Source organism: Ciconia boyciana, chromosome 1 (assembly GCF_034638445.1).
Source record: "Ciconia boyciana chromosome 1, ASM3463844v1, whole genome shotgun sequence".
Classification (NCBI taxonomy): Eukaryota; Metazoa; Chordata; class Aves; order Ciconiiformes; family Ciconiidae; genus Ciconia; species Ciconia boyciana.
In genome coordinates this window covers 217,200,917-217,224,256 of record NC_132934.1, presented here as the reverse complement: position 1 = coordinate 217,224,256, position 23,340 = coordinate 217,200,917, and the positions used below count along the sequence as shown (strand labels likewise).

The window sequence follows — 23,340 nt, the reverse complement described above, 5'->3', positions numbered from 1 at the left end:
TGTCTTTACAAGATAAACGACGTCTAGTCGGGGAAATGTTTTCTCTTCTCTGAATAGTGCTGGGGTGTCGCTGGCGTCTCAGCTCCCGGGTGGAGAGAGGGGGGTTTTCATTTGCACACATATCTCTCGACAGTCCTCTCACACTTTTTACAGGTCACGTAGCAACACCAGTGGTACTTGCAGTGGCATCGCTCCACCACTTTGTCCATGTAGGGGTTGTAGCCTCTGCCGCAGCACATCAAGTCACAGCTGTCGCTCCCGTTGGAGGTCTTGTTGCATTGCCTGGAAGAAAGAAAATGCGGTGAGCAAGCACAAATCCCTGCAGGGCTTTCCAAACCACTGTCCTGCAGTGGTGCTGGGGCCTGACAGCTCTGCAAGGCTCTGAGTGAAGCCAGCACAGTTGCATCTCAGCTGCAGCAAGCACATGACAGGGGTGAGCACCCAGCCAAGCAGCCCTCTACACCTGCAAAGGAGACAGAGAGAGCCCCAGGGCTGCACTCACATCACCTGCTCTGATGCCCAGGATTGCACTTGCATCACCTGCTCTGACACACAAAATAACATTAAACTCCTGTTCTGACTCTCAGTTCGGGCTCAGCAGCACTCAGGCTGCCTGTCAGCCAGGGCAGGCAGGACCTAGCTCCTGTACAGGCAGACAAGCAAAGCTATCGTGATACCTCCACCAAAACAAAAACTCATAGTCCTTAGCAATCTATATTCCCAGGCAGGCTCCAAAGCTGTCTGAAAGGAGCTGGAAGAAGATAATACCCTAAAGAACAAACACCGATGTTTGTCCAACACTACCTAACCTGAAAAGGATAGAGGAGAAACCCTGCAGCCACAGAGTATTTGCACAGGCTCTGTGCCAATGAACCCGGGCTGGGAAAGCTCCTGAGCAGGCTGTTACAGCCACAATCCAGCCCTGACTCTATCAGGGAAATCACAACTGATACTAGCAGGGCTGGACTCTGCACTTTCCCCTCCGCGTGTCTCCCAGCATGGCAAGAGCAGCCGGGGAGCTGGCCCTGTAACGCCCCGAGTCCTGACCCAGGAGCAGGCAGCACGGCAGGAGCACAGTGTAGGATGACAAGTCGCCAAATATCGCACGGACTTCCACTGCTTGTTTTGCTTCTGCTTCTAATTAAAGCCAGACTCGTTGGGATAAGTCGGCCATTGTGTGAGGCTCCCTCACTTTGTCTGCTTGGAAGCGGCTAGCTTGAGGTTTTCAGAAGTAACCCATGCATTGGGGAATCTCTTTAATTGATCCATTGATCATGGATCCCCAGCCATTCTCAAAAAACATCTATCATCTCATTCGCCTAAAATACTCCAAGTTGGGTCACTGGACATGACAGAGCAACAGGCATTGACTTTTGGATGAGATTAACCATGTTGTAGAGATGCCATTTCTCCATGGGCTGTAAAGATAGCCCGGGGGGAAGCGTTCATGTTTGGTCAGATGCTTGGCTGGACACTAGCACTCAGATCTCATGATGCACCCAACACCACGGGGCTGTGAACTCAATGGAGTCTTGAAACTACTGTAAGACAGGCAGTTTCGAGAGTGGGGGGAATTGATGACATCTCTCCTAAATCTTATTCTGCATTGTTATTTTGGACAGAAACACTCTAAGGCTGGTTTGGGGCAGGGAAAGGAGAGAGGAGCATGAGTTGGACTCTTGAGCTGACTCCATTAATAGATGAAAACAAATCCATGAGATTTATAGGAATTCCTCATGAGGTAATGCTTTAGGAGAAGTTACGGGATTAATGAGGTGTTGAGATTTTGTTCTTGTTCTTCCCTTATTTTTTTCTGACTCAGGCAGGCCTCCTGTTTGTTATTTCTGACTCGCATTCCTCTCCAGGTTCAGTGTTTAAAGGCCCCCCCTGCTCCCCCTCATTCGGGAGTGTGTGTAAATATTTACAAACCTTTGAAAGCCCCTACCGAAGCCGAAGTCTGCAACCACACTGAGCGTGTTTGCCTAATGCTGAACCAAAGGCGTTGTTATTGCCCCTGCGAGCTGGGGGCCCTCCGCCAGGAAACCTCCGAATGACTCCTCATAAATGTATTAGTAAATGCATTAAATATTCGGAGCAAAGGTTCAAATATAGGCATGTTGACAAGAGGGGAGGGTACTTGACAACCTTACTCAGCTTTACCGGTGGATGGAAAGGTTCTTGCCCGGAGGTTCACCTAGGGAGGATGGGGAGTCTGCAGAAGCACAGTGATGGATGTGCAGTGCATCCGTGCCACCTTGTGCTGAGAGTTCATTAAAATGGCCAAGAAAAGGAATACGGGTCCACTCTGACTCCAGTTCACTGACGAGGACATTCAGTCCCCAAATGTACGAAGCACCTGGCAGTCAAATTTACCCCATTCAAACAGAGAACAAAACTCTTCTACCTGCTGTAACGGGACACGGGAATCTCCCTTTCCTTGCACCCACTCCTGTGGTTTGCAAAAGAAAAGTGGATCTACTAGGAGATATACCTTTCCATAGCTGTTCCCATTCCACCCAGCCTGAAATAAAGAAAGGAAAAAACCAAAATCTTATTAAAAAATCCCCAAGCTTCCCTCAGTTTTGGATAAAGGAACAGGGACATTCTGGATGGATGGGTTGAATAGCCAAAACAAAGCTTTTGACCCCATCCTGAACCTAAATGGGCTTCTAGAAAACTTTCCTGACAGTGCCACTAACCAGAGATTTTGTTTTCCGTTTTAAAGTGTAGGCCTGGGTGAATTATCTTTATTTTTCTTTAAACAAGCTGAAATAGAGGTAGTTTCTCAGCTGTATCTATACATACAAAAAGCAAGTGGGGAAAGACAAAGGAGGCCAAAGACCAGAGTTTACCCACAGAAGCTGCCCCCGAACATCTGCTTTCAGAGCCCACGGCTGCGATCTCACCAGGCACCCCACTGATGGGTTAAGTTTAATCTCATTTGTTTTGGGCTAGGTCCAGCACGATTCCAGCAACTCAGAGAAATGCCCTCCTCCCGAGCCTCGGAGAGAAAATACGAAGGCAGGCGATTGCATCTTAACACAACACCATAACCTCTAGAAGCACTTGGAAGACCCGTGAAAAACGATGCTTCAGCCGTAATCCCAGCCAAGGTCCTGGCTCAGGAACAGGCTTTCGCATTGTCACAGTGCTTTTTCCTTCTTTATGCAAGAAGGGGGGAGGTCAGCCCTGCTGACTGGACAAATCCCACTCAATATGCCTGTCCAAAATCTCCCCCTTCCAGCCCTCATTTGCAGAAACACTGCGGTACATTGTACAGCTTCATCATGAGGGTGGCTCCTCGGCAGAGATGGTGAAGGACATCTCAGCACTTCTGAGAGTCTTCCCCCAGATGGAGAGGCTAAGCCATCTCTCGGTTACCTCCTGGGGGATTTTCATTTTAAAAGCTATGGGGAGATGTCACACTTAATTTCATTGTAGATCCCAGTTCACTTCTGTCCCATCGGCAGATATAAGGATAGATTTTTTTGGTTGCCCAGCTGGCATCTGAAAGCCAAACTGAGGCCAACTCTGTACTGTGTCACCCACAATAATGACAGATCATGACAGGGATGGGCCAGATGTCCGCTGGAACCCACAATAATGACAGATCATGACAGATGTCCGCTGGAACCTCACTCCATCAGTCCTATCGATAAGACTATTGATAAGTCCTATTTATAATTGATTGGAAGCTGCTTATGAGTACATAAGAAAAGTCATTCTGGGTCACAGCAACTGCCTGCCTGGCACATTACTCTCCAATGGCTGTGGGAGATGCTCTTCAGGGAGGAAAACACAAATCTGGCCGCTTTCTGTAGTCCATCCCCTTGTACCCCACCAGCACCTGGGCTGTTGTATTAGGGATGATAGAAGGTATGTTCCTGCCTAGACATCTCAGTATCCCCTTGTCAGCATCCTGGCCGTGGGTTTGTCTCATCCCTTTCTGACCTCAGGGAAACCATCTGCCTCCATGAACTCCAGCAGCCACAAGTCACAGAAGACAGTACTGCTGTGTAAAGATGTAATTTATTTTTTCTTTTAAATCAAATTCCTATTCATTTCTTTAATGTCCCTTGCTCCAGTAATGTCAAGTCGTACAGCAGTATATAAAAGAAAGACAGAGAAAAATAATTCAAATCCCCCAGGAGGTATGTAACACAATGGACATTGCTAAAAATACATCAAAGTGCACAGCTTCATATAAGATTTTGAGGGCAGAATCTTAACTACTTTTAAATTGCTTTCTCATCCACAAGGAACGACTAGAGACTGACACTGAACAACTGTATGAAAGAGAGTTATCAATAGTACATGTCAGCGAGGAGATGTCAAGGGAGATCCTGGAACCAGCCTGTATTTTCATTAATGAGGAGTAGAGAGTGAGCTTAAAAATTTGTGGATAACGCTGAGGCAAAAGGAGCTGAGAGCATTTTGCGAGAGTGGATTAAAATGCAAAGTAAGCAACACACTTTGAGAAAGATCCAGATAAATGTGGGAATGTTCCCAGGAGAGTCAGAGAAGTAGAGTAGAGAAGTTTGTAAGAAGGGGTGTCTTCCCATCTATAAAAGATTATTGCAAAAAGGAGAGAGAAGAAATGTTCTTTATATGCTGAGGAAAGAAGACAAGAAATTATTAGTTTGATTTCAGATTATGATTAGTTTGAATTCAGATTAAGAAAAACATAACTCTGAGGATAGTAAAACCCTGGAACAGGTTGTTTAGGGAAACTTTTTAAGACCAGAGTAGACAAACATCTTCAGTAACAGCCTAGGTGGTTTCAGTTCAGTCTTGCTCCTAAAAAGATCAGGCTCCATGGAAAGTCATTCCCAGCCCCGATATTCCCTAACCCCAATGCTGTTTTGATGCAGGGGGACTGAATACGTTTAGGAGAGCTGGCTGCAATGTTTTATCCCCTGAATTCACTATCTGCTGCAGTTTTACTGTGTGAAATTACTCTTTCCACGAATAAATTTATTGTTCACAAATCTGTTCAGGAAACTTTGTGGTCAAATCTAGGTCTGTCAAAGTGGGAAGGATTCAAATTTCCCCAGGGATTAACCGAGGAAAAGCCCCAAAAATCACAGCTGGCCCAACTACTGAAATGGGCACCAGCTACGAGCACATTGCCCTGGGAAAGTAGAAATCACACTGCAGGTGGGAGGAACAGAAAGCTACCTTTTTTCTGACTTTCCCCCAGTTTAGACTTCTGGGACACTCACAGAAGAATTATTTGCTATTTGCTATTTGTTATTCATCATTTGTTGGATCCCATGAAAAAGGGGTGGCACACCTGATAACAGTTCCAAAAATTACTAAATCGTCATACACATTATAACCTACTCAAAGCCAAAGTTCATCATATTGCTTCTTGTGCCTTCACTGAGTGCCAGAAACTAAAAGAGGCTGTAACAAAAAACAAACACCGAATGCTGTTGTCTGTCCATAACTACCACTCTTCCCCATCTAAATATGAGTGCTTCTGCTAAGAAATTGCATTGCCCACATAATCACGCAAGGCAAAGCATATTTTTGGGGTGGCAGGGAACAAGTGGTGTCAAGGGCTGCCATTGAACACTGGAAACCACTGCACCATTTCTTCGCAGCATTTGATCAGCCCTGCTGTTGGGATCATCAAGAAGCCAAAGCGGTAACCACTAGCCACTAAGTCTTTGCAGTCACCACTGAGCAGCAGATGCATGCTCAGCTAACTTCATGCACGCTCCTATCCAAGAAAACATACCAGCCTAAGACACCTTGGAAGACACTTAAGACTAATATTTTATATTGCCGAAAAGAACAAATACATGAGCAAGGAGCAACCACCACAGAGTGGCCATGTTCGTTGCCAAAGTGAGTCAGCTAAGGAGTGGTGGCTATCAACCCAGCTTAGCTGTAGCACAATGTCGCAGCCCGATTTCTGCAGCGTAAGAGAGCTCCTTCCCATCTTCATCAGGGAGGAAGCAGTGTTTGCTTGGCTCCAAGACTGCTCTGGGAAAGATCAGTAATAAACAGCTCAGTCTTCTCTGCAAGGCCTCAGGGGCTGGAGGCTTTTGCATGCACGGCAGAATTTCCCTTTCCTTGGATTCCTTAAGGGACCTCAAACAGCCTTTGAAATATGATACATTGCACCCTACTGATAAAGAAGGTTAATACTTTTGCTTCTTTTCTCACAGAAGAGATCTCAATTTTATAATCTGCTATTATATATCATTTACTCAAAGCTGATAATGAATTTTTCAGGCAGGAGAGACTGAACTACCTTTTTAAAAGATGAGTTATAGGGTGCTTCTGTCCAGGAAAGCTCTGAAATGGGAACATATACATTTTTTCCCAGTGGTTAATTTGTTGTACTGAAAATTGTGCAATGCACTTGCTGCTCCACAGATCAGCTTATTTAGATTTTTCTCCAGACCATTTTTTATTGGCTATGAAAGTGTGATGGTGGCATCACATGGAGTTTGGCTGGAGTTAATGAAGACTGCGGCTGCAGCAAGCCTGTTTGCAGGAGCCTTGGACACCGGTTGCAAAACTCAGCTCCTTAATCAGATTTTGAGCACTTCAGAGAGGCTTCAAATCTCAGGTTCGGGTTCAGCTCCCTGACTTTGAAATCTGGATACACCCCAAGCGCTTGGAGGCACGCAGATTTCCAAACCACTTCTAATTTCAACAAACTAAGAAAGGCCAAAGTGTGTTAGAAAACATTTCAGGCTTGTTCAAAATAAGGCTTTGAAATCCTTTCAGCAAAGAGCTCTGAAAGGCTTTTGAGTAACTGGGTGCACGTTTTCCAAGTGGATTTTCACGTGGTTCCACTACAAGGTAATTCAATTCCCTTTCCTGCCTGAAAAACACACAAGTCCGCATAATGCGAGGGATAATTAGAGATGGAAGCCACCGCTTAGATTATCCCTTCCACCCACCTGCCGATGCAGGATTGCTCCCTACAGCATATACTGAAACCCAATATGTCCAAGGTGTTGCAACTGAGCCATCAACCTCTGTCCTGCTTCCAGCGTGTTCTGAGCGAGGACCGGACCTGGGGGAGCAGGAGGGGGGAAAGGACTTTTTTCTCCATATGATGCAAAACTACTCTTTTTTTTTTTAAAGAAAATGCAGAAATCTGAATTTTTTAATCCAGTAACAGGAAAAGGGGTTGTTAATGGGGTCAACTCCTCTCTGCCCCTCTTTGGAGGCAGAAAGTGGGGCTGGAAAGCTGCTGAAGCTGCCCAGATCAAGGTCTTATGGAGTGTGGTGAGAGGGGTCTGCACTGTAACATCCCGTGGGCTGATCCCTGCACCCATGTTCGTGGTCAGAAAAAGGCCAAAGAGGGGATAAGCAGGCAGTAGAAGAAGAGAAAAGAAAAAATGAACTGAGGGATCACCATGAAAAATCCCTTTTTGATTGCATTTGCCATAAAAGACCTTAAAAATTAGCCTACTAGGAAACAGCGGGATCTCCCCCCCGGAAAATTTTGATGTGTACAAGGATAAAATGTTAAGATGCCTCTGGGATTTGACTTATAAAATAAAAACCTGTTTGGGCTATTTCCATGCAAGTGTTTTTACATCTTTGCAGAGTAAGCGCGAACCACATTTTTCCCTGCCCTCTCTAACAGCATCCCTTTTGTGTTCCTTCTCCCTCATCCCTGTCATTAGCCACTATCTCTGCAGCCCCGCAGCCGGCTGGAATAGAGCCACCACCTTTAAAATACATTTAGATGTCCTCTCCGTGAGAGAAAAATTGAGAAGGGAAAAAAGCATCCATGGGAGGAGGAGGTTAGGGAAGCTCCCCTCCTTTTCCCTACTCCCCCCGGGAAGAACAGACTGATCTGCAAACACATTGTGTGCATTTTACACTTATTTCCTCTGCTAATTTAATGCAGAAAAGAGGCTGTTATGGCTCGTGTTACACGTGCCAATTTTGAGACACCAGGCATCTTCTCAAGAGCTGGCAGATGGATTGCGATGAAAATGAGTGTAACTACACATGACCTTAAAACTTGGCCTGAGAGATGCCTGCAGCTCAACACGGGACTATCTCGCCCTCCTCCCCTCCCATGGCCATCACTGTCTTGTATATCTGAGAATAAGGAGTATTTCTTGACAGGTTCCTTTTGAAAGTCATCCCCTCCTGCCTTAATATCTCTGTCCTCTAAATCCTCACTCAATCTCACTTCCCGTGGACCCTTGCCTGGCAGGCTCACAATCACTGCTGTCACCCAGCTTGGGATAAACGGACGCCTGCAATATACATTTTCCCATCCTCGGAAGAAGAAAAAAAAAATCATTCAAGACCTTGACATATTTTTCATCCTTAGCTGGGATAAAAAGGCAAAATCTGCTGTAAAATGAAATTAGATGAAGAAGAAGTCACACTTCCCTCCCCCTTAAAAGGATTTCAGTGCATGGAAAATGTTTTACTTGGCAAATCTGTAATGAATACAGTTTGGTTTTGACACAACCTGTTGATTTCACGCAATTCCTATAAAACTAATTTCCAAATAACCTCCACAATTTTTTCATTGTAAAACAGAATGACACAACAAAGAGGTCTTTTTCAAGACACAAATTTGTCAAAATCCATACAAATCCACAAAAACGTCGCTTCCACTCAAATGACATTTTCCCTCAGAAACCAGTTTCAATGCATGCTTTTTCCCTACAATCCTCAGTGACCCATAAATATCTTCACTTGCTAGTTACTGGTCCACTGCTGGGCCAGCGATGAACATCAGCCTGGTGATCCCACCACAGAGCTGCCAGATAAACACTGTTGTAGAGCAGTCCAACCATTGGGTTTGGTTCTAATGGAGGATACAAAACTGTAACTGCCATAAAACATCAGAGGACAAAAAGGACACCCTTGTCTCACTCAACTGCCCTCATCTCCTGATCAGATCCACCAGGTAAATGCTGATATATTGTCTACAGAGTTGTGGTTCCAGATTAAATGCCCGTTGCCAAAGGATATGTTCTAAAGTCCCCTCACCAAATACTTCGTATGAATCAAAGGTATGCAAAGACTATCTTTTCTGAATTTGGGTCATTTACTTCATTTCCATTACAGCAAAACCTTCTCTTCATTGAACCAAAGTGGTCCAAATACCACTACGTCCAACAAGAGTTAAAATGAAGACACCCCACAAAAGGGCAGGTGCATGCTCCTTGCAACTTGACTGCCTGAGTCTCCACCACAAAGTAACACAAAGAGCAAAGAAGAATTATGAGAACCATCTGAAGAAAGCCAAGCCAGCAGACAGCAACTAATGAGACAGCTTTAAAACAAGCCATTGCAGCCACTTATCAAAAAATCTGGAAATTCTGCAAAATTCTGGAAATACACGATTATTTGGCTGTCAAAGGGTCTGCTGCCCACCTAGAGATGCTCAGACTGCTGAAACATGGAATTGGTTTGTCTTGGAGGGAATTAAACAGATCCTGGGAAGAGACAGGCATGTCTGCTGCCTGCGACAGGGACAGCACTGTGCTCAGTGGAGGTCTGGGTATGATGACCTTAAATCATAAATATTAATGGGATGAAAAAATTCCTCTGCAGAGACATGAGCAATACAAACACACCTGGATTTTTAAAATGAAGTGGAAGAAAAATCCTAAAAATACACCTTTGTAATTTACAGGGCTTTTTTAAGGCTGCCTGGGAGCACTGGTCCTAATTGGGTTAACCCTTGCCTACTTAGAGGAGCCTTAAAGTAGAGTAACAACTCATCACATCAGCAATGACTGCAAGAAATGACTTAGAGAGACTCGACATAGTAAAAAAAAAGCTGCTTGATCATTACAACTTCCTGCAGAGGTGAGCCAGTTAGCAGATTTCAAAAGGTATCTTGCACCTGCCTGTATAATGCAAAAGGTGTCTGCAGCCTTGTCTTGGCCACAGCCACCACTAATAGGCTTGGGCAACTGTAGACCGTATCGTATGTTAGAGATGTCCTTTACCCGCATGCATGTGCTACCTCCCCAGTTATTTGCCTCTTATTCATACATGTTCCCCTCTTCCCCTTCCCTCTTCAGGGCTTAGAGTGCAGTCAGCACCTCCTGCAGAAACCCTCACCTGTCCTGGGTCCCGTGTGACCCCACTTTTTCATTCTTCATGCAGAAGTCAGGCGAGCTCTGCAGGTAAATCAGCTCTGTCTCTTTAACCGGCCTGATATCAATATCCTTTGGCACGAGGTATTTGCGTGTGCCCATGGGCCGGTGAACGACCTTGGTGGCTGATAAATACTTGTTTTTGAGGTCCAATGCAATGTCTCGCAGCTCTTGAAGGCCTTTCCAACAGGTCTTGATAGAGCATGACCCAGAAACTCCATGGCACTTACATTTCATTTCAAGAGAGGCTTTCAAGACCTGCAAAAAGGAATGCAGGAGTTAGGAAATGCCCTTCTCTTACCTCCAAACATCCCACAAGCTTGCTAAAGAAGGCACTTTCTTAGCAGAGACTGCTATAGAAAAGGACTGCTGCTCTGATTTCTGCACAGTCACTCTAGAATAGCTACTGTGCAAAGGGAATGAGATCCCACAGCTCCTTGGTGATCACTATCATCCCAGGACTACTTTCACCAAGGCACCTTTGCAGCCAGCAGACAGTAGAGTATTTTAAATTTTGATCAGATTTCTACATAGGGCTGCATTTCCACCCCCTAAATTCCTAAGGAGCTGAAAATCAAAGCAATCCATAAATAGATAATTAACATCCATTTCTGCCTCCAGCAGCTTTGGGCTTTGGGTAAGAGAGATGTCAAGGCTCTGATGAATTCAGGGCACCCTCACCCTGCCTTTCTGCTGGCCATGGGTTGCCAAAAGAGCCTTTTACTTTGGTTCTGCACTACTCTCATTTCTGTAGGACATGGCAGGATGCTGCCAGGAAGGGGTGAATGCACCAGCCATGGCAACACTACATCCCAAACAAAAATCTGCCCATTGCAATTAAAACAAAAACTCAAGACATTGCGGAAATAAAAAAACAGATAGAGTGGGAATGGTAGAGAAAAACACCCGGGGAGGCAAGTTCAGCATGGTTGTGCTCTGCAAAGGTGAGTTCAGCCTGTAGCTACACAGTCAGCTGCCAATGAGCTCAACATGCTCCAAGTTTTATCTGCTCCAGCGCCCAAGCACAAGCAGCCCTGGAAGGACTAAGCTGTGTGGTCCCTAGGGACCAGCCTAGAGAACCGCTGCAGCCCCAGAGATGGGTGCAGGAGCCAGCTTTACAGTCCCCCACCCATTTCTACAGCTGCATGGAGGGCTGCGATGGGGATTTGCACCTCGGTGCACACCAAGCTCTGCGCATGGTAAACATGATCCCTCCACTAGATGCAAGCTGTTAAAAGCGGCTTCTGCCAGATATGGGAATAATCACTAGCGAAGCAGTTTGAAAAGGAAAAATCAGCCCTCCTGGCTGCAGGGATGGCTGGGAGGCAGCTGCTGGATGCGTCTGGCAGATGATAATCCTCCACGCTTACGCAGCACTTCGCCCGTGCAATGCCCTTGGCAGAGCACGACGGGGCCCATCCCCACCACACCTCCTGGGGTAAGCAAGCCAGAGCCATCCTTGGCTGTGGAAAGGGTGGCAATGAGACATCCCACCCACAGTTATATAGGGCTGATAACAGCATTCAGGACCTCCTGAGTCCCAGCGTGAGTTATATAGCCACAGTCTCCAGCAGGCCAAAGGAGTTCAGAGCAATCTGGGGGAAACCTGCTCCTTTCGCTAGCTGATAGAGACACTGAACCTCACAGAGCGACCAACCACTACAGATGATTGTACAATTACAATAACTCTCGTGGATTTGTTACCTGTCTCCCTACTTCACTGTTGTGCAGATGCATCAGTTTATTGGCTTGTGATCCTGATTTTTTCATCTTCATAGGAGCATCTGAAAATTTGGACCCCATGATAAGACCATAGTTGAGGTTGTCTGCACATCCTCCCCATCGATACCCAGGTCCAGGTGTCTCACCTGGGATGGGACCACAGGAACAGCCAGGGAGGTCCCCGGTGGTGCAGGCTCTGGCAATGGTGTGGCTAATGGCAGCAGCAGAAAGGGCATACACAAATGCTGACTCCCTTGTGCCTGGAAGAGACAAGAACTCCAGCTCAGCCTCCTGGGACAGCTAAACATTCCCCAAAAAGAGACCCACACAATCTGTGCCCCACAGGGCAGCAAACACACCAGCTCACTGCAGCTGAGACCTCCCATGGCATCACTAACTTGGAGAACATCTCCTACATGAGCTCTTCAATAAGAGGTAACATCCCAGCAGGGCAAGGAGGCACACGGACTTATGCAACTTGTCCATCATGGTGTGATCTCCTCTTGGAGATCACATGTGATCGCATGTGAAGAAGCCCACCCGTGGACTCTCCTGCCTCCTTTTGCCCCTGTGCTGGATGCTGCTTGCCAGCAGGTCATGGAACTGGCATGCATAGAGCTGGGGGAGGTGGTGGGAAGCCATAGAGCTGCAGCACGAGCGTGCAAGGATGCTCTGACGCATAAAAGCTGACTGTGCAGCCTCACATGTAGCGTGTGCGGCTTGACAAGTCTGCGTGCCCTAAACAGCAGCTCCATGGCTGTGAGCAAGTGCACCATGACTCCTAATGAGATGAACAGACCAGACTGGTGGCATGCTTTGTAGGAGCTGTGGGAGACCAGGTCTTGGACTCGAGAGCTCCTGGACATGACTGGCACCATAATGATGAACATGGTCTCAGAGAAGAGGAAAACTAGGCTGTGTAGTCCCTCCACATTCTCCCTGGTAGCAAGACCCTTCCCAGCCCCAGCACGCATACACACACGCTGGCTGACTCTACTCACTCATCTCCCCGGCTGAGCCAGCAGTGCTGTTTACCTCTCTCTAAGTCCAGCAGGTAGTTAGGAGCCAGCTCAATGGAAGAGCAGTTCCACCGCATGTCTGAGAAAGTTTTACGGCAGGTCTTTATCACTTCCCGTGCCGCCTGGATGATGGTCTGCATTAGCTCCAGGTTGCTGCGGCACAGCTGCACCTGGGAAACCACCAAGCCTTCGAGCTGCTTGCAGTGCTGGGTTTGATTCAGGGCCAAAGCCGAAGGAGTCTTGGACAGAGCTCTGAGAAGACAAGCACATGCAAAAAGGCATTAAAACCAGCAAAGAAGTTAATCTTCAGGTCAATGGTAATTTCTCCACTACCTCCAGTCCAGTGAATGCTTTGGCCTGTGTTCATCTGACTTAATTTTAGCTACCTGTAAATAGGTGCTTAGTTTAAGCTGGTGAGAAAGATGGGCAACTATGAAGAGTGATTTATCTCATCTAAAGTAGGTGTTTAAGGCAGGTGGGAAGAAACACCCTCTAGAAGTGTGCGTTTCTCTCCATCATCTAGGGGAGCCTTGGACAAAGCTCCTGGGGCATATGCCAAGTTGACTGAATGTGTAAATCCTTATGGGAAGGTTTTTTGCTGAAGAATGAAGAGGACGGACCTCCCAACAGAGTGAAATATGACCCATCATTTCCATGATAACAGAAAGCTGGATCTTCCAAGACTGTGGTATTCAGGAAAAAAAAGAAGTGAAATTGGTGTTATCAGTGTTTTGCATTCAGCATCTGTCTCACACACTCTCTAAGGATTATGCTAAATGTCATGTAATTAATTATGGAGAAAATCCCCTGCAAGGCCTAGGGAAAAGCCACCAAGTTTGCAAAACAGATGCTTTCCCTTAGAGTTAACACCAAGGGCCTCCCCCAATTCCATCACTGTTGCACATAGATAAGTCTGTTTCTCTAGTCTCCAAAAACGTAGTGCAGAAACACGATGAGAGTATGTGCAGAGAGAGTACCATGGCCAAAACCGAGAAGAGATCCACTAGCACCAGCACGTATATTACCATGGAAGAAACCAACAACACCCCAAAGACCCCATCAGTTCTTCTAGTGTGCGATTGCCAACATTTCCAGGTAAAAAAGAAAAAAGCAAATGCTGCCATGCATAGTACAGGGCTGTGCTCTTCTTCCCCAAGCACCCACAGCGATCAGCAGAAGCCTGGTGTGTAACTCTCTTTGTATCTTTATGACCTGCTTAGGGTAGTCATAAATGTTATTCATTCCCATAAAACAACTTTCTAGCTGGCTGCATCAGTAACTGGCATCTGATCCTGGCAACACAACTGCCTTAACACATATTTCCTTCTCGCCTTGTTAAATGTGTTGCCTTTCAGTTTCATCCTAAGCCATCTTGGTTAGTTTGGCTTATTAGCAGACACATTTCTGGGTGCATTTCACTTTATTACTGTAACATCCATGTCCTTCAGAAGTTAAATGAGATGGAAACAGAGCTAAAATTGAGCCCTAACCAAGATCGGGGGTATTAGCTCTGATCTCTGGTTTTTAGGAAAACACATCTCTGTTCCACCAGCTCCCTCAAGGGTGGCTTGAACCAGCTGCTGTGTACGTTGGAGCTCTCTCTGGGCTGTGCATAACTGCTAACCCCAACCGCTCTTCCAGCAGGGAAAAGCTACGATCCTTGCGAGGGCTGAGTAGGTCTGCACTGACAAATTCCCAGGTGGCTGGAGTTTGGCATTTCTGGCACTAGATAATCAGTGGCAAACTTGGAAGGGAAACCACCACTCTGCTAGCTATGTAAATATATACATCATACATATATTTTAAAAGGTCCATTAAATATACAGCGAACAGAAGTTTTGGCCAGTGAGTTTCAAGGGAAAGGAAAAAGTGGAGTATTTAATTGTCAGAAATTCTGCCCTGTAGTTCATTTTGGTCCCTTGCACAGTGTTGCTCATGCAACGCTCCCTGTCTGGAGAGGGACACCTCCAGAAGGCCACTCATCCTGCCTTAGATGTGAATCAGTGTTGGACCTGTGCTGGTGGAGACAAAGCCCGTTGGTGATATTCTGCATGCTCACGTATCTCAGATATATCACGTCCTTGAAGGCAGAGGCATGAGTCTTGGGACAGTACAAATGTCATGACTGCAAACCTCTGCAGTGTGGACCTCGTGGTAGTCCTTCAGGGTCCTTCTTCAGCCCATGGAAAGAAAAAGCCATGTCTAGGGAGTAATTAGCCTGATGTGCTTTTAAAATCTACAGTAGGATGAGATGACTCATGCCCTAGAAGTGCTCATTTTCTGCTCTGGCTATAGAGGGAACCCAGGTACCGAGCTCGGATGCAGACATCTGGACTGTATAAGCACAGAGCTGGGTGAGATGAGTCCAACCCCTAGCACTTGGCACCAGAAACCTGTGAAAACTTATCCCAGAAAGCCTATCAGCAACTCGCAGGAATGAGCTGAAATGCAAATCAGGCAAGAGGCCAAAGCAGCTCGTCACTAATAGAGTAAAAATGATAAATACTCCAGCACAGTATGTCCCAGCAGCAAAATAAGCAGGCAGGGTGAGGCAGATGAAATGAGAGAGCTTCACAGCCTGAGCTTCAGGCCAATGAGTAATGCTCCAGGTCTCTGACAGATGCTGTACTATGGGGCACCAGCTCAGTTTTCTAATCAGGGGTGCAAAGTGACATTTTAGAGGCCTTGGGGTGTTTCACCTGGCCCTTGAGAAGGATGCATATATCTCCTAGGTCCTGCACTACATTTTCTAATTCTGTATAGGGGTCTTTGGCATCTTTAAAGGACCCGGAAGCCTACATTGAGGCATCTGCATCTCACCATTACAGACAAGTCAGGAACAGCAGAAATGACCACCTACAAACTGGGATGAGAGTTGAATTCCAACTGAAACTCATCCCCATTGTGAAAAAAGGGGATGTGATACAACGAGATCATGTTGTTACAGATGGCCTGAAATGATCACCATTAGAGAAAGAGATTTATAATGCAACAAGAAAGAAATTCACTCTGTGGAAGAGGGAAAAATGTCTGCCAGACAGTCAAGAGAGGAACGACCGTGGCCCCATTGGGGAGAACTCAGTAAATGGCAGCAATGGCTGTTTCTCGTTGAATGAGCTGAGCTCCAGGGATCCCGCCAAGAATAAAAATGCAAGACGCAGGAAGGTGTTTTCTGAACATCTCCCAGGCCTGAACTTCATGCCTTTGCTTGTGAGAACCTATAATTGGAAACATCTCCAAACGTCAGGAGGAAAAAGTAAAGGGTAATGGAGATGGAAAAGAAAACTCACAGTTACTGGAGTCGCTTGCCGAGACCGAAAAGTGCATTTATAAATCACAGATCAGGAATGTGAGAGGCCTATTAGGTCATCTAGTCCATGCCCTGACAGCCCAGGTTTCTCAGTCTCTGTCCTACATTCAGAAATGCCTACATTCAGAAATTCTTCAGAAAAGCCACCCCTTGTGGCTTTAAACCCTCCCCATGGAAAGGCACCAATCCTCCCTTGCTCCCCAGATTCTGGCAGCACCAGGGAGGCATGCCCACCGCCTGCAAAGGACATTGTTGGGGAACAAAGTCCATTCGTGGGGCAGTGGAAAGGCAATCACCTTCCCCCAGAAGAGTCTTGTCCATTGTGGGATTTGGTGGTGGGTCTCTATCCTATCTCCACCCAGTCTCTGTTGACCACCAGCACTGGGAGGGGAAACAGCCAGCCTGAATACAGCAGCCCTCAGGGAAGAACAACCTTTAGTCCTCAGTCTGGTAAAAAAAGTCCCTGATAAACATCTTTCTTTGGACTCACACCCTTCATCCAAGAAGCAGCATGTGGGTATCACCTTAAAACAGGCAACATGGGGATTTTACCTGCTGCCATCCGATAAATGCTGCTTTTCACTGTTCCCTCCTGCTAACGTTGTGCTCTCCTCTCTCCTGCCCCATCTTTCATTCTCCAGAAAGCTGAGGACAACTGAGAGGTGGTTGTTTTTCTTAAAAAATATACATATTTGACCCATCCCTTTAAATAAACAGGCCCCAAACCAAACATCTCCTGCTTTATATATAGCATAGCAGGGCTTTCAATTGAAGTTATGGATACTGACAGAAAACCATAAACGTAATTACAGAGGAAATATGATGCATGGATGGATCATGACTTTCGTTTACTCTTTTAATTATCTCAGGCAGTTAATAAATTCATTTGAAAACATGAATGCTCTACAGTGTTAGGTCCTTTTGAGAGGTATGGGCCCATTCCTGCAGGTCTGGGCTCCATGAGAAGACTATTCATAGGAGCAGCAGCTTTGGAGAAGTACCTTCAGATCTGAGCAGACATCAATGAAAGCCATACACGGTTTGGTTTACAAGGACCACTGTGCATAGGACACCACTCCTGGTACAGCCAAAAGGAGAAAAACTCCTTGAATTGAGCAGTGCAGCATTGGTGCCCTTTAAAACACTCTTAAAGGATGGAAGGGTCTCCTCTCTTTCTGATGTGGGGTCTCTCTAGAGGGCATCTCCCCATCGTCCCTTGTGTGATGTGACCCAAGAAGGTCTCACAGAGGGCCTGTTGGTGAAACCACGAACTTCCGCTCCAAATTGTCTGCTTTGCTTTCTGTGAAGGCACTCTCATTTTTATGCCTATCTTTAAACCCCTTAATCTTCCAGGGATTTGGGTGAAACAAGAAGATTTAGACAAAATTACATGGCTGTGGAGAGTGACGTGCACAGTAAACTTTAATAAAGAGAGGCAGTGATTGGGGGTTTTTTGCATTCAATCTCATTGAAGGTTTTTATCTTCAGGAGCCTCATTCTCTGGGGTTTTCAACTGGAAGAGGCTCACAGGACTATTACAATAACCTTGTCTAAGCTCATGGTAGTCAGAGGCAGCCCATGCCCCTGCCACCTTGCCCTGCATCAGTCCAGGCCTGGGGAACCACAAGCGCTGGGAAAGCCACCACATCCCCTGGTAAATGCTTTCAGTGGTTCTGCAAAGCCTTTTCAAAACAGAGAAGCAGAATTTATATAGCAAAAAAAAAAAAAGAAACAAATAAAGAGGAAGAAGAGGGCGAGGAGTGGGGGAAAAAAAACCCAACCCTGAAGTAAAAGCTTAAAATAAGAGCTGCTTTCAGATACGGTGCCAAATCCAGCGCTGGCAGTAGTGGGCACAAGGCCATTGACTTCCAGCCCAAGCTCGACTGAAGTCAATGCCAGCAGCGAGTTGGCTCACCGAGTGCCGAGGAAGGCCGTGGAGCTTTGTCAAGTTTTCCCGAGCTGCCTACGGAGCGAAGAGCAAACTTCAAAGCCGTTCTGTCCCCCCTTCTCCTCACCCCCAGCCCGCTCCCCTCCCACCATCCCTGTCCTGCAGTCCTTTCACAGCAGCTCATCTAGCAGCCCCCTTGCCAGGCAGACGGTCTCCTCGCAGGCGCCCGTGCCCTGTGTCCCCACTCCCAACCCGGTTGAAGGAGAGAAGCAGGAGCTGCCAGGAAGCACAAAAATCTTTCCATTTTCTCCCCTGCTTTCTGCTGGCTGCAGAAAGGCTGCAGTGCTGCTTGAGGTCGGTGAGCTGGGGGACATCCCGGGTTCACTGAAATGCACGGCTGAGCCACCTTTTGCTCCTGAAGGGCTGTGATTTAACCATGGGAATTGTGCAGCAAAGCTGACCTTGTAGCTGGGAACGGTGCTCAGCTAGGGATGGCTCCAGGGGGCATGGGGCATGTCCAGGCCACCACAACAGGGACAGGCAGGGACTTCCCAAAGTGACCAAGCCTCACCTAAAAATGATGGGATTCCTAATGCCACCACTTGCTGTCATGGGCTGATCCTGCAAGCCATGCAAAAAAACCCACTTGCTGCATTTGGCTTATTTACAACCATTCTTGCGTTGAAGGTGACACTCAACACAGAGGGACAGTCTGACCTGTGTCTTGGTGCCTGGGCAGAGGAGATGTCAACCCTCGGGGAGGCAGAAGTGCCTCGAAAGCCACCCTGTGCCTGGAGATCCCAACAGCTGCAGACCTCTACGGCGTGCACATCTGGCTGCAGCTCCCTCTAGTGCTCATCTATTTTTCAGCTCTACCGAAACAAGTCGGTTCAGCAACCTGCTTGGCCAAACCCGAGCCCTCCTAGGAAAGCTAAAGGCGGTGCAAAAGGAGATGGGTAATGCGATAGAGTTCCTACATGCATTGGCCCTTAGACATCTCCCACTGGAAACGATGGCTGCCTCACCTCCCCAGCCACTGGGATGCAAAACAAGCACTGAGGACCACAAAGCAATGCAAAAAACCCTCTGCTCTAAGGACAGGAAAGTGTTTGCAAAAAGCAGCGTGCAAAAATGAGACTCAGGTGCTCATATGCATTGAATGGAAAGGCTGCCTCTCCACGATCTCTCTGTACCCTGACTTAACACCCAAGTAGCTCCCAGGAGCTCAAAATTTAAAGAGGCCAAAATATGAAATTTCTCCAACAGCAAGAGCAGGTTTATGAGATGCTGACCATCCACGCACCGCGCTGGATGCTTGGCGGTGCGCTCCTCCGCTGCAGGGAAGGGCACGGTGCCGATTTACAACAGCTGAGGATCTGGACCACAGAACTCGTAAAAATAAGCCAAATAAAATAAAACAAATAGCTCCCTTTTACCTTCTCCTTGCTTTTACTAATTTACAGGGGATATTCGTGTTACAGGGAAGTCCTAAACAGCTGAAAAGTGTGTTTTTCTTCTCCCCCTCCCCCTGCAATTACATCACGCACTGAATCAAAATTGAATTTCCTATCGCCTTTCATATCAGTCGCTCCCTCTTCCTCAGGCTTGCGAACCCAGCCCGCCAGGCTGGCAAGACCCACCTCCTTATCTTCCCCCTCCCCTCCCAAATCCTCTTTGAAGCTCGCCTCTGGCACCGTGCCTACAACAACGGCGCAGCAAGCAGACTGCTGAGACAAGCCCACGACTGAAAACATCTCATAGCACTTTCCTCCCTCTTCATCCCGTCCTTTTTTTCCCCCCTCTCTTTCCACGAGCATGAGAGGGAAGGGGTAGGGTTTTGGTTGTACAGCACCCAGCACGTGAGTCCAGGGCTGGGATTGCAACTCCGAGGTATTACTCGGTATTCGGTAGCATTGATCTCCATTCACCAAGAGTTTACCCACGCGATTTCCAGGGATGGTCCCCTAGCCCCAAGGATGGTAGCACCACTGCAGCAGGGGAAAGAGAGTGATGGGGAGGGGGAGGGAAATTGGCCTGTTTCCATAGAAAAACAAGGGTGGGAAAGGGAGAGGAAACTGCAAATAAAAAAAAAAAAACAAACCCCAAACAATTTTGTGAAATCCCAGCTGGCAGCATCCCAGTTGCATGAAGTGCCCTGGGACAGGGAGTGCAGGACTCCGCCAGGTTTTAAACAGGTGTGAGGGGAGCCCCACGGCGCATCTGGATGCAGTTCATGCTTCAAATGCCACTTTAATCCCAGCTTTCATCTTCCCCGTTCCCTTTTCGATAGGGGGGATGTGTCTGCTGGGAAGGGGAGGAGCAGCAACATCGTCTTTCCTCCAGCTACCCCCACCCACCCCACCCCATCCCCAAAAGCAACCCTCGCAGCTTAACCACTTACCAGCCAAAAGGCTGCTGTCACCAGCAAAGCTATAAGGGACCTTGCCCTGCCTCCCAGCCTTTTTTCATGTCTACGGCTTGTCAACGCCCTATCAGGTTCCCTCTGAAGCTCATCTTGCCCCTGCCCTTCAGAGGAACCCAGGCCCTTCGTTCTGGATTTAGCACTTGGCTTAAGCGAGACCCTAATGCCAAGCATATAAGCAAGCCCCACCACTCAGTTATGGGTCTGTACATAGATGCCCTGCTGAATCAGGGTACCACAAAACAGCGTTATTTCTGTGCTGCATAGAAATAAAGGTTGCAAACGAGTCCAGGCTCTGCCAGCCCATGGGCATGCTGTTAAATGTCCTGCAGAGAGGAGATGCCCACCTTTGTGCAAGGTGCTGGTTATATGCAGAGCTGAGAGCCTAAATACCTGAGGAAGCTGGCAGAAAGAAATAGCTGGGCTATGTAATTTAGCTGTGGTGACTGCTACAAGGTGTAAAGCCATGGTGGTGAAGAGCAAATCAGATCCTGACTCTTCTCTACTTCCAAGGTGGTCCTTAGAGTATGGAGACAGCACATTTTAATGCCCTAAAGTAGGTGACTATTCCTCTCACCTGACCATACGCATTTAAACACCCTATGGAGGGATTCACCCTGCTTCTCTTTATGCATATAAAAGGTGGATGTGTGGTCTCAATCAGCTCCCTGCAGTCCACAGCATCTCCAGAGGACATCTCTTGACATTTGTGTTGGATGTCTCTCTTTGTAGAGGGTGAATCCCCATCTGGAAGGTCCTCTTTCCCATGATAGCATGCAGGGCAGTGAAAACACTGGCTCCAACAAGACATCTAACTTGGAGATGTCCAAATTTAAGAGAGCTTTTATAAAAGGTGGCATGGGGAGAGCCTCAAATGACAATAATGGGGACAGTGGAATGGGAATTAGACATAGCACAGAAGGAGGAACAAAACAGGAACCTCTTGTCTCAGTTTCCCCACCTAACCCCAAGATCCTTACCTCGACACACGATACCCAACACAACAGACTCTTCCTGGCATTGCATTTTATTGTGCCTTTTCTTTTATGGAAGGTGCTCATTTGAGGCTAGCCCACATCCCCTTATTTATTTTGTGCACAGCTTCAAACCCGAGTAGAAAAGACAGATCACTCATCAAGGACGTGAAACCAGATGGGTGTTGGAGGGGTTTGTTTGTTTATTTTGGAGTAAGCAACTAATTGATTGCTTGCTTAAGCAAAGAAATGAGATAGTGATGTTTTCACTTTGTTTGCAGTGACATTACCTCCGATGAAACTCGATCCAGACTTGACCACATTCCCTGGTATTTCTTCACCCTCCTCCCCCCCTCCCCGCCCTCATTTTTAACACCCTTCATGAAATCCAAAGGTTAAAAGGTCCACAAAAAACCCATGTTATCTGTCAGGCATCCCCTGTGGTTGGAGATTGGCAGCATTATCTTAGCTGCCGTCCCTACGGCTCTCAGCTCCTACTCAGCACGACCAGTGGTCCCGCTGGGAGAGTTTCCCAGCGTGGCAGGAACTAACGCTAGAAACTTCATTAAGTGGCTCATGTGAGCGTTCAAGTGTGTGCCTTTCCTTTGGTATCAATGAGGAGAAGAAAAAGCGAGCCTAAATCATGCATATTTTGGAAAGAAGATGGAGACATTTTGTTAGCACAAGCCCCTAGTACACACACTTGAAATCAATGAATGCCTGGAGAAATGCAGCGTTTGCTGCTCTTTAAATGGCTTTACAGTGTTCTTCAAATAGCAGTTGCAAAAACAGGTAACAGACCAGCAATGCCTACAAAGACTTTAAAAAAGCAGAGAGATAGCCAGGTACTTACATCCATTTTATTCCATAGCAAATCCCCGTCTGCAGAATCAAAGACAGAAAACCAGCTAAGAAAAATCGTGGACTTGGCTTCATTTTCTCCACCGTCCCACACTTGCTGAAGGAAATCAGCTTCTCCAAAGAAAAAAAGGAGTCTTCCTAATTTTCTGCACAACGTAGTTCCCTGCAGTTTGGGTGTTGCTCCTCCTTGGAGATGAACAACCTGAAAGGAGAGAAAGAAAGAGCACGAGCTACGGTTAACTCTGAAATTTAGCGAGTCGTCGTGAGAGAGAGATCTATTATCCAAATTGCAAAGGAGTGGTTTATGAATCACGAAAAAGTTTGGATTATCCCCTCTCAGTCCCCTCCCTCGCCAAGCCTTGATACAACCTTTTGAGTCAACAGACAGACAAACCGTATGGCTTGAATTACACCCTGAGTTATGGTCTGATTGTGCGTTTCCATTTAACCCTGCACATGGCAAGACTTCATTCGCTGCTTCACTTTTTCCCCCCCCCCCTCTCTAAAAGGTTTGTGTAACTGCTCGGGAAGAAGGGGAAAAGAAAAAAAAAAAGATAAATCTTCAGACGAGCCCACATCTTCAGCTATTCATCTCTCCCTTCCTTCTCTCCAGATTTCTTCCCCCCCCCCGCTCTTTTTCTGCAGAGAAGACAAATTATAAAAACTGCATTTCCCGACTTCACGCAGGTGCCCATGCCCTGCAGATGTTTCGGTCTGATCTGTTACAACAAATGTATTTTGCTCTTTCCTTTCTGCTTTCCTTCTCACCTCATTAACTCTGCCTCTCACTTCTTCCAAGTCCTCGGGCACCTGGAGCTCACGGAAAGGGCTGCAACTTTGTAAACATAAAATCACATTTCTGTCTCCGGGGAGCAGCCAGGAGGAGACAAAAGCTCTCAAGGATCCCCCCCGCTTTTTTGTTGTTGTTGTTTTTCCCTTCTTTAGTCCAAACAAATAAACAAACCAGGTGCAGGACTTGAATTCTTAGAGGGGTCCTCTCTGTCTCCGGGGCATGGCTTGCTTATTTTAGCAGTGGTA

The 23,340-nt window shown here is 46.9% G+C and overlaps 1 protein-coding gene across 1 annotated transcript; it reads right to left on the bottom strand.

Moving 5' to 3' along the window:
- Positions 1–107: 107 nt before the first annotated feature.
- WNT11 (Wnt family member 11) lies at positions 108–22,377 on the bottom strand. Its single transcript, XM_072855387.1, has 5 exons — positions 22,295–22,377; positions 12,864–13,099; positions 11,811–12,088; positions 10,072–10,364; positions 108–282 (listed from the first exon to the last, which is right to left on the bottom strand). The coding sequence occupies exons 1-5, from the start codon at positions 22,375–22,377 to the stop codon at positions 108–110; spliced, it is 1,065 nt and encodes a 354-aa protein (XP_072711488.1).
- Positions 22,378–23,340: the final 963 nt, after the last annotated feature.